The 12,142-nt window shown below is 42.4% G+C and overlaps 1 protein-coding gene and 1 long non-coding RNA gene across 3 annotated transcripts in view; one reads left to right on the top strand and one right to left on the bottom strand.

Moving 5' to 3' along the window:
- The window catches only part of LOC142938635 (uncharacterized), a 366,584-nt gene that overhangs the window by 175,665 nt on the left and 178,777 nt on the right, over positions 1-12,142 (bottom strand). The window lies entirely within an intron of this gene.
- smg1 (SMG1 nonsense mediated mRNA decay associated PI3K related kinase) overlaps positions 7,348-12,142 on the top strand; it is a 60,879-nt gene continuing 56,084 nt past the window's right edge. For both annotated transcript variants that reach the window (XM_076081899.1, XM_076081891.1), the window contains exons 1-2: positions 7,348-7,742; positions 9,793-9,941. In XM_076081899.1, the coding sequence (XP_075938014.1) occupies positions 7,666-7,742; positions 9,793-9,941 (226 nt within the window). In that variant the 5' untranslated portion in view covers positions 7,348-7,665. The remainder of the gene's footprint in view (positions 7,743-9,792; positions 9,942-12,142) is intronic.

Below are 12,142 nucleotides of genomic sequence, written 5' to 3'. Positions count from 1 at the left end.
GAGCACCGCGCTCAGAGCTCTCTCTCCCTCTCTATCTCTCGTCCCACTAACCCGCACACACATAGTTAGATTCACTGATTTTGGGTGAACCTCTCAGACACGTGGTCGCGTAATCTATTGTCCCAACCCACATTGTGCGCCGTCCCACGTGGTTACACGTAGCCACCTCTCAGCTATCTTGTCGCGGGTCAATAGACTCCGCCATCTTTGCTTGTAGGCTCACACGCCCCTTTTTAGGTTACGTACCATCACTGTTTGAGTAGGCCCCCCCCCCCCTTTGTTTCCACACACACACTCACACATGTACATATATCTATATACATATCCTTACCCCACTTTATTCATTTGACTTTAGGTATTAGATATATAATTGTATGATAGTGTTTGTTGATTTTGATAGTACTTGATTTGATCATTTATTATTTTGATTTAATAAACTCTGTTATATTTTAAAGAGCAGTCGTCTGTGATTACTTGTGCATATGTGTGTAATAATAACTGGATGTAGTGGCCTGTGCTCGAACTTAAACCTTCACTTTCACTCTGAATGTGTAATAGTACTCAGACTATTGACATTATGAGTGAACGCTAATCATGAGACTTAGTTTTATTGTTTGGTTATTGGTCCCTGTTCGCAGGGTGGTGCCCCGTTATTATTAATAATCATTAATAATTGTTACTGACATTAATAATTCTATTGATGTCAAGAATTTAGTTTCTTAGATGCTGATAACCCAAACACGCTCCTCTACGTTCCCAACAGGTGTTATGAGAGCCCAGGTTGCTCTGATAGTGGCCTTCAGCTCTTCTGCATTGTTGGGTCTGGCATTTCGCATCATCCTCTTCACAATACCCCATAGATTTTCTATGGGGTTAAGGTCAGGTGAGTTTGCTGGCCAATTAAGAACAGGGATACCATGGTCCTTAAACCAGGTACTGGTTGCTTTGGCACTGTGTGCAGGTGCCAAGTCCTGTTGGAAAATTAAATCTGCATCTCCATAAAGTTGGTCAGCAGCAGGAAGCATGAAGTGCTCTAAAACTTCCTGGTATACAGCTGCGTTGACCTTGGACCTCAGAAAACACAGTGGACCAACACCAGCAGATGACATGGCACCCCAAACCATCACTGACTGTGGAAACTTTACACTGGACCTCAAGCAACGTGGATTGTGTGTCTCTCCTCTCTTCCTCCAGACTCTGGGACCCTGATTTCCAAAGGACATGCAAAATTTACTTTCATCAGAGAACATAACTTTGGACCACTCAGCAGCAGTCCAGTCCTTTTTGTCTTTAGCCCAGGCGAGACGCTTCTGACGCTGTCTGTTGTTCAAGAGTGGCTTGACACAAGGAATGCGACAGCTGAAACCCATGTCTTGCATACGTCTGTGCGTAGTGGTTCTTGAAGCACTGACTCCAGCTGCAGTCTACTCTTTCTGAATCTCCCCCACATTTTTGAATCGGTTTTGTTTCACAATCCTCTCCAGGGTGCGGTTATCCCTATTGCTTGTACACTTTTTTCTACCACATCTTTTCCTTCCCTTCGCCTCTCTATTAATGTGCTTGGACACAGAGCTCTGTGAACAGCCAGCCTCTTTTGCAATGACCTTTTGTGTCCTTGTGCAAGGTGTCAATGGTCGTCTTTTGGACAACTGTCAAGTCAGCAGTCTTCCCCATGATTGTGTAGCCTACAGAACTAGACTGAGAGACCATTTAAAGGCCTTTGCAGGTGTTTTGAGTTAATTAGCTGATTAGAGTGTGGTACCGGGTGTCTTCAATATTGAACCTTTTCACAATATTCTAATTTTCTGAGATACTGAATTTGGGATTTTCCTTAGTTGTCAGTTATAATCATCAAAATTAAAAGAAATAAACATTTGAAATATATCAGTCTGTGTGTAATGAATGAATATAATAGACAAGTTTCACTTTTTGAATGGAATTAGTGAAATAAATCAACTTTTTGATGATATTCTAATTATATGACCAGCACCTGTAAATGGGGTTATAATGTTCAGTATAGATAAGACAATGTTCTTTACAAGGAGAAAAAATTGGTAGTGAATTAAAACTAAAACTATAAAATAAAGATTTGGAGAGAGTAAAACACTTTACATTTTTAGGGTTGTGGTTTGACGAAAGGGTCACATGGGCTGTACATATTAACAACGTAATGGATAAATAGAAGAAAGTATGGTTGTGTGGTGCATGGATCAGCAGCAAGCACATCTCTCAAAAATTGGATAATATTCAATATCAGGCAATGAGATTATGCACCGGTGCCTCTAAAACAACCCCCATGGCTGCATTACAGGTGGAAATGGGAGAAATGCCTCAAGAATGAAGAAAAACGCAGTTAGCATTGAGTTATTGGGCTCATCTACAGGGCCACAGCAAAGAGCATCCAACACAGGGAACTTTAAAAGGGAGGGACAGTAGCACAAAAAGCAACAGAACTTAACATACCTAAATTCAATTTCAGTCCAACAGTTCCATTGCCAGTAATAGCACCGTGGATACTTCCCGATGCAACGTAGGCTTGACAGTTACCACAGTTGTGTCCAGGTTTTCACAGATGCAACAAACAGTTTAGTAAGCAAGGTAGGAGTAGCAGTTATTGTTCCAGAATATTTCATGTCAAAATAGCTCAAATGATCACTGAGGGACTATCATGTTAGCACTGTTAGCACTACAGTGGATAGAGGACACGAGACCATTGAGGGCAATCATTTGTTCAGATTCAAGTTCGTCATTAGCCAGCTTACAGAACAGCCATTCAGACAGTAGACCAGACATCCTTATAGAAATACAACAAACATTATACAGAATTCAAATGATGGGTCAAGTTGTATTCCCATAAGTACCAGCACATATTGGTGTCAAAGGAAAGGAAATGGCAGATAAAGTAGTGTTGCAGTCAGCTTCAGTATATCACAAACCAAAAGTATTACAGAGGCTGAAGGAAAGGTGACAGAAGCAATGGGAGGAAGACAGGAAAGGACGATGGTTTCACCGAGTTCAGAGGAGAAATGAGATGAGCAGGAAGGAACAGGAGAGAGGAAACAATGATATCAAGACTTAGATTTGGACACACTGGGCTAAAGAGTACGCTACTATAAGTAGGAAAACATGATGCAGGCAAATGCAACTATTGTGGGCAAGAGGAAACAGTAGAACATGTTATTGTGCAATGTCAGAAATATGAGCAAGAAAGAAGGCAGCTAATTGGAAACCTCAGCAAGATATAAGTACATTTTGATATAACAGATATTCTGTAAAAGAACCAAAGAAGTAAGTGTTATCAAATACTATTTCAGTATTCATATTATTGAGAAAATATGAGCCTGTTTGTATTAATTAGTTACATTTTTAATGAAATAATGTAAGACATCCTGATCCACACTCAATACCACTTGTTGGCGGTAATGCACCAATTTGTTGTTTGTTGATCTGCTGCCCTCATATTATGAGCTGCACTCAATCCAATACTTTCTTTTCCGATGTTAATGAGTGTATTTCTGTCATAAATGTAGCGGAGTCTGTGGTAGCCACCGGCCTCTACATCTGCACACTCCGCCGTTGCCATGCTGAGTGTTTTAGGTTTAAGTTGAGTTGGCTGATATCAAGTCTGACAGTGTTGTAGCAATATAACAAATTACACACAGATCAGTGCTTGGACCTGATGTTGGAACCCTTCAGGGTTGGGCTATAGTTTTTCCTCAGGTCGGGTCATTTAAAAAATCCTAACGTTGCTTTTAGCCTATCTCTAACATTGTGTGTGTGTGTGTGTGTGTGTGTGTGTGTGTGTGTGTGTGTGTGTGTGTGTGTGTGTGTGTGTGTGTAAGTGAACTGTGGAGCTTTTTTTCTATGGTGCTATTACTGTGGTCAGTTTAATAATTGACAAATCAATTAATAAGGATAAGGATGTTTATTGTCATCGTAAAAAGATACAACAAAATTGAGTTGGTGACTCATCAGTCAGTTCAGCAGCAACAATGTATAAAAACATTAAGACAAGACATTACTGATTTAAAACAAGACATTAAATAAATACATAAAAGATAAAACACAGGCATAATCACAGCAGGTTGCAATGATTGCATATAACAGTAGTTCTAGTAGGTTCTTAACATAGTGACAAGCTGGCAGTAACAGGAGGTGGATACTGTTGCTTTCACTTCTGGGCCGGTGCCCACTGGTCGGCCTTAGAGCACCATCTCGTGGGCCACGGAGGTACAGCTAAATGGTTGGGTTAATATTATAAATATTATTTTCATTCTAAATGTGCTCAAGAAGTCACATGAATAAAAACCAAAGGAATTAAAACAAAGCATCATTTTTGAAGACCAGTTACCCTTACTTATCACCACTGTCATGTCTTGTCCTGTCCCCTAAATTATGTTTTTTCTTATTTTATCAGCAGTCGGTATTTCCTGTTTTATTTTCAGTTACTTACCTCTCCTCTCGTTTCAGATTACTTCACTGCCTGCCTTTGTGTGTTTTCACAGTTCCTTTGGTGAACTTTCAAGCAAATATTCCTCGTCAGGTGACGGTCACTTGCCTGCATTCACGCATGTGTGATCTTGAGTCCTGCCTCTGTATCACTGGCATTACCCTACAGCAGAGGTAGCCAACACGGTGCCCGCGGGCACCCTGTCGCCCGCAGGGACCACGTGAGTCGCCCGCAAGGCATGTTCTAAAAATAGCACTTGTCACCATGGAGCTCCGTCTACAATTGTAGTTGCTGTTCTTTTTTAATCAAAAACGCAATCCGACCGAAAAGGCCCAGACTAGAGGTTTGAACGCGGGCGCCCGGAGACGCTAGCGCGCCTAGGAGGGTTGGATCCCCCGCTCGGCTATAGACGAGACTGTTTACTAGTTTCTTCGTGGAGAAAAAGGTACCATTGGAAAAGCTGGTGTCGGTGACAACAGACTGGGCTCCCGCGATGACGGGCCGGCATGCAGGCTTCATTGCGCAATGCAAAGGTGACCCAGACTTCGCAAAATGTCTACATTACCACTGCATCATTCACCAGCAGGCGCTATGTGCAAAAGTAACCGGCTTTGATCATGTGATGATACAAAAATATCAGAGATGTGATACCTCTGACTTTCAAATGTTGAAACAGATTAACAGAAATAAAAGTTGCATGTTTAAATATATATGTGTAGATACCATCATTGTTGTGGAAATAATTCTTAATAATTATTGTGAGGAATAATTAACTGGCATGTGATCAAACTGTCTCTTCACATATATTATTATTATTAAGGTGATCTATGCAATTTTGTTATTCAGGAAGTTTGTATCAAATAAGTAGCCCTTCGTACTACTCGGTACCCTTGAAGTAGCTCTCAGTTTAAAAAAGGTTGGTGACCCCTGCCCTACAGGTTCAAATCAAACCTCTCTGACCGCCACCAGTTCAACAGTATCACTAAATTCTAAATTGGTGATTGTTCCCCTCCTCTTCATCCTAAACATGCTTCCTCTTAGTCACGGCATGCACCCCATTTCCACTGACGAAAACCAAGCTTTACACCTCCATTAATTCCATCACTGCAGCCACTTACTCCAGCACCACAAACTGCCTCACAGATATTAAGACCTGGATGCAAACCAACTTCCTCAAATTCTTGACCTTGACCTTGACATTGGTGTCATCTTTGAACAAACACTCTCCTTCAAACATCGCATCAACCACATTTAAAACCCCACTTTTTTCTTAAAAAAAACAACGCCCGTCTACGCCCCTCCCTCTCCTCCTCAGCCACTGAAACACTCATCCTCACCTTCATCACCTCTCGACTGGACTACTGCAACAGCATCCTGTATTAATTAGTTACATTTTTACTAATTAGACTCTTCGAAAAGACTCTTCGAAATTTTCTCTTCACTCCTCCAACCCCCACCCCCTCCTCCTATCCTCCCTTCTCCCTGATGATTTCACCAACTTCTTTGACGATATCAGATCCTCCTTCTCTCAGCCCCCCTGTCCACCCTCTCCCTCTCTACCCTCTCCAGCTCTTCCCCGACAGCTTTCCCTCCCCTCTCATGCCCCATCTTACACTATCTTGCTCCCCTCTCCAACGAGGTCCTCAACCTTGTTACATCTAACTGCCCCACCACGTGCTCCCTTGACCCGATCCCCTCCCCTGTTCTTCAGTCTATTGCGACTGAACTCCTTCCTTTCCTCACCCACCTCATCAACACATCTCTTGTGTCAGGATGCTTTCCCACAGCTTTCAAGACTGCCAGAGTCACCCCCCTTCTGAAGAAACCATCACTTGACCCCTTTTTCTTCTACCCTTTCTATCCAAAACACTTGAATGTGCTGTCTTTAATCAACTGTCTTCCTATCTCCACCAGAACAGCCTCTTGGACTGACATGGGGACTGACATGATGGGTTCTCTAGCTCAACGAGCTCTGAAACAGGACACAATCATGGATGTAGCTTTGAGTAAAGCCGAAGCCAAAGCCGTAATACGTAGAAACATGACTACCTGCAAAGCAGTGGTATGAAGGAAACAAAGGGAGTCATCTATATGAAATAAAGCAATATGTGGGAGGATGAGCGCATATACGATCATATCAAGTCTGAGGTTAGGGCACAGAGGGTTGAACACATTCATCAGGTCTGTGTGAATGTGGTAGAAGAAACGGTTGAACAGGTTATCTGTCACTGCCAGATGTATGAAACACAGAGAAAAGTTAAAGAGTAAATTAAAGAATTGTGGGGTGTGACTATTGAATCTTAAGAATTGACTCAGCATTGAGGGAGGAAAGTATAAAGCCTTGTTTGAGTTTTGTAAAGAAACTGGATTGGCAAAAGATTTTTTTGGCTGTTGTTTTATTTGTTTTGATGCTAGTTCCATAGGAAATGGGGAACGCTGCCTCACACTCCAGCATACTGCGATAATGCACCTTTAACAATAGATGCCACCCGCCATTAAACAAAACGAAGTGTATATAATAATATTGAACAAGGTAGGGAGATCTTTGTTCGCAGATGATGGGGACTGTGGAAAGGAGGTAGGAATGTGGAATATGTTGTAAAATCGATGCAGGAAACAATTAAAAGAGTTGAACAGTGGTCCTTGGAATGGGGATTTTAATTTTCTGTTGAGAAAACATACGCTTTTCTTTACAAGAAAGAAAACTGTAGCAGAGGTCCAAAGGTATGCCAAGGAGCTGAATAGACTCGTTAACATTTTTAAGAATGTGTTTCGATGCTAGGCTCACCCAGAGTGTACATATTGTTAAAATGGTAAATAAGTGTAAAAAGGTTGTAAATGTGAATAGGGTAGCTCCACGCTCCAGATTAGAGGGTGGCGGTAATGCACCCGAAAGCTGTTTGCCAACCGCCATTAAAAGCTAAAGAAGAAGAAGACGAGGCGGCAGAAGCAGCAGCAGAAGAAGAAGAAGAAGAAAAATAAGAACACAATAATGAACCAGCGCAAAGGTTAACTCCAGAAGATGGCAGTAATGCAACGTCAAGGATGCCAACCACCGTAAACCGTAGAAGAAGAAGAAGAAACACTACCATAAGCTAGCCATAACGACGAGTTGCTAACTGATTTGTGACACTTGACAAACACATTAGTAAAAGTAACCCCGAGGAGCGACACGGTTACCGCGGCCAGCGTGTTATGCAGCTCTCTGAAAGGTAATGAGCCGTAAAGCCTCGGGGTCTCGGCTCAGCGGCGCCCACAAACTGCAGCCACACTGGAATGACTGGCAGCCCAGGTTGGTGTTCTACTAGGGAGGAAGCTGCTTGTAATATGTCGGTGACTCTTTGGGCCTATGCTGTGTTGCTCCCTTAAGTTATGGCCATATAGGGGGGAATAACTTGTCTCTTGACTACATCACTGCATTCTCACAAGTGCCTTAATGTCTTCTAAATCGTAATTTTGTCACAGCCTGTCTCGCAATATATACTAACAATAAGCCAAAACGCTGCTGTCTGTTTAGCCCGGCGCTAACGTTAGCTCATTTTGTTTAAGGAACATCGATTAGCTCAACGTTACCAACCTGCTGCTAACTCGGTTAACTGACAGCGAGCGATATCATTAACGTTAGCAAAACGATTAAGACTCACGCGCCGCAACGATGATCCACGTGAGTGATTTTTAAATGTACCACCAGGTGATTCAAACTCTTAATGAGCTGTGTTAGTTTAGCTAGTTAGCATCACCATGGTACTCTCCGCGCTGGCTAACTATAGCCAGTTAGCCGGGAGAATTCAACGTTATCAACTTCCTAAAGGACTTCCGGACATATGTAAGACCCGTTTACATAAAACATGTATGACAGAGTTGGTCTTTCAACTTTTTGAGCTGATAACAAGCGACCGTAAAAATCCACACAGCGATTATTGAGGCATTAGACTCCTGAGTTAGCATCACATGTGTTAACGCGCGTTAACGTTACCTCACCGTATTTGTAACTTGAGGTGTAACGTTAAAGTTTCCTTTTAAGTGGGGTAACTGCCCCAGTCTCTGCATGGCTGTAAATGCCCCTGATCCACTGTGAATCGAATTAATTTCACATCTCTGGAAACATGCACCACAATATATGTTTTAGTCCTATGGCCCTGCATCCTAACCACACTGGAGGTCCTGTCTTGACACAGGGGCTCTGGGACAAAATCTAGTAGCCTACTCATACCTTTTTAATAATTTGAGTTGACAATATGCTCACAGTGCACATATTACTAAACGAGTTTGAATAAAACCATGGTGTCACAAAAATAATTTGAGATGCATGGTGGATAAGGTCACATCAGCTCATTTTGGCCAGCGTGGGTTCATAGGACTGCTGTATTGTGGTTGAATTAATACAACCAGGTAACATAAACAGGGGGTCTGTTACCATGGTAACTGACTCTGAACCTAACCTGGTCACCGGCAGGTTTTCATGAACAAACCCTGAGTTTCTTTCGGTCTCGAGTAGCTGAAATAAAGCTACTGAATGCTGTGGAACCAAGATCCAAATGTATATCTAACATTTTAAATATGATATATATATTAAAATATTGTGCATTTTGGTGCAGCCGAATGTGAGATTAGCCGTGGAGAAAAACAGAGGTGCACTCCCACTCGGTCACGCACAGGACCGAACACATAACCTCTCCCCGGGCCTATGCCTGGCAGAGATGATACGTTTTGAACAAGGGCCTAAACCTTACAGGGCCACAGTTTCACACAGTCATAGAGTCTGCAGTAAGATGCATCATTTTAAACAACACAACAAAAACGAATATAGTTTGTTCATCAACTATTCCTCAGGCTTTCATGTTGAGCCCATGTCGACCTTTTCCATACAACTGGCTACTTGTTGGGAGCAGCTACTGTAGGCCTCGTGCATTGAGTTTACATTCAGTCCTATGAACACTTGATTAAACACATAGAGTTGAGGTAAAAGTGGAATTGATGCAAAAAGGTCCCACACACTCTCCAAACTGAGCAGGATTGTCATAACAAAGTATTAACAAATAGTCAATGTTGTGATCTCACCATTTCTACACCGGGAATGTGTTGGCATTCTACAGAACACCTGATTACATAACCTGTCCATTATGTCCGGCTTTTACACCTCAGAGAATAACTGGACCAGATATTAGGGACAGTGGTTGATCTGTTCAATTCTATATGTTTATACTATACATTGTGTATATGACTCTGACTCCTAGTTAAACCTAGACCTCTAGCCATTCAGTCAGTAAAATAAATACAAAAAAATTGTGAAACCATGCAGTTGCTTCGGTCTTAATATTTGTCTCTTTCGTGTGTGTCAGAGTTGACAGTGTGTCATCCAGCCAGGACGGAGTGAAGTCCAGAGAGCCCGGTTCAGCAGCGGTGTATGACGTGTTGCCCTCTAGCTACCCTGAGCAGCCAGCGGGGCCCAGCGATGCCTACGCTCCTGCAGATACACACCAGGAAGAGGGTGAGCTAACATTTCTTACTAAACACGTTTGGTTTGCTCCAATTTCTGGATCTTAAGTATTATCCCAATGTTTTTTCAGGTCTTTAAATGTCATAAAAAACCCATTCTGTTCAACATGAGCTTGTATCTTTCTGCTTGGATGTGATGGTGTGGTTCAGCTGAATTCTCTGGCCTCTCACTGATCAGGAGCAAACGGGCAATATTATTTTCCTTTACCTTCATGGAAAATGTCATGAGGTCAAGGAAAGATGAAGGGATTCATAAGAATTAAGGAAAAGACAGCCACGGTGCTAAGACAATCCGACTGTACTACACTACTGCCAATGGATGTTTTTAAGCAGCTTTATTTACACCACATAGAAAATGAGTATGCTACAGTGACCAACTCAATGCTGTACCATTCAAATAATTCATTTTCCAATACAGAATTGCACCTCCTTTAAAGGATGTTTTGAATTTATCCATAGTGTACAATTAAACGTGTTAACGCTTAAAATGTTTTTAAATGCAGCCCTTTCCTATCATGGCTGCCACTTATATACTTCTGGGTCATTTCACTCAGTTGGCAACCTTCCTAACCAACAAACACTGTTCGACCAGTTAGAAGTCTGACCGGGTTATTGCACAAAAAATCTGAGAGCAGAGAAGGAATCTGAGAGCTGATCATTCACGAGCACACAGAAGCAGCCTGAGTGTGATGAGAAGAGCTGAAGCACAGGAAATATCTGAGGCAGAGCAAATCCAAGTGCAAACGAGGGGGGGGCGGCTATTTGAGTGTGAGGACAGAAAGCGTGTCAAAATCTGAGTCATGCTCTCAAAGACCACGCTCTTGAATCAAGATAGGTAGTTCACTCCACAGACAAACGGCAACGTTGACTACCTAGCCATGAGAAGTGGGCCTATGATGCTGTCCATGCTACACTAAGCGGTGGTAAGTCAGGGTCTCTTGAGCGTCACACACTACGTGGACACGAGACCACGCCTCCTACAGTCCTTTCTTCCCCACTCCTGTCTTTTGCATTTATTGAAAATGATGCTGGGAGTGGGTAGGGTATCATTTAAAAAATGACCCTGCTCCGGTCACCTTTTTTGTCTCGGTGACCTTGATTTTAGCTGCTATATATATATGTGTGTGTGTGTCCTGCACCTCTCTGGAAACGGCACAACCATGGCTAGAAGTAGAGAGAACTCAAACATGTCTCTTTAAGCTTAGTTTCAGTTCCTTTTTCTGACGGAAGCATTCGTCACACATGATGTGTTCAAGGACCAATGGAAAAATGAAAATCTGACGATAACTGTGCATAGTACTTCATTGATATCCATAATGTGAATGGAAGCTGTGCTAGCTCATAGCCGCCACACTGCACAGCGCTCATGTGGCTGTTATTGCTGTTGAAGACATCCCCCCCCCCCCCCATAGGGCACCATGATTATGACCAAAATGAAAATCCTGATTATTTTTGGTCAATATTGAGATCCTGATTATTTGTCACGATTATTCATTGACTTAGGTAATTCAGTGTACTTTTGTTTTGCCCTTCTGCTCCCTGTTAAAACGAGGAATGTACTCTTCTACTCTGCAGCCGCAACATTCAGGGATGTGTGTGTGTGTGTGTGTGTGTGTGTGTGTGTGTGTGTGTGTGTGTGTGTGTGTGTGTGTGTGTGTGTGTGTGTGTGTGTGTGTGTGTGTGTGTGTGTGTGTGTGTGTGTGTGTGTGTGTGTGTGTGTGTGTGTGTGTGTGTGTGTGTGTGTGTGTGTGTGTGTGTGTGTGTGTGTGTGTGTGTGTGTGTGTGTGTGTCATTACGGCTGCCCAAAAGTTAAGCCAAAACATCTGGACTGCCCCCTGGTGGCTGTAGCACTGTTAGCATCTCTGTGTTCTGGCTGTATGGGTTGCACTGGTGGGCCAGTTACACGTCTGATTAAACCAAAGAACACTTGTGGTGACAAATAAGTATTTTCTTGTTCTTGGCATAAAAAAGATGGATTGCATGTATCGTTTGACTGGAAACGTTGTTCTAGTACTTTTAACGATATTCAGCCCTAGAGAAAGGGCTCTAAGAGAATTTGAGGATGTAGTTACCCTTAAAAAAGCTAGTGGGTATTACAATTTGGTTGTACGTGGTATTAAAACTGCATAAACCCTGTATCCTATTGTACTGTTGTGTTAACCCCAATATTAATTTAAGACTACAAATGTAGCT

Source organism: Anarhichas minor, unplaced genomic scaffold (assembly GCF_050575085.1).
Source record: "Anarhichas minor isolate MPS153535 unplaced genomic scaffold, ASM5057508v1 ptg000007l, whole genome shotgun sequence".
In the NCBI taxonomy this organism is placed as follows: domain Eukaryota; kingdom Metazoa; phylum Chordata; class Actinopteri; order Perciformes; family Anarhichadidae; genus Anarhichas; species Anarhichas minor.
This window is presented reverse-complemented; position numbering and strand designations above follow the sequence as displayed.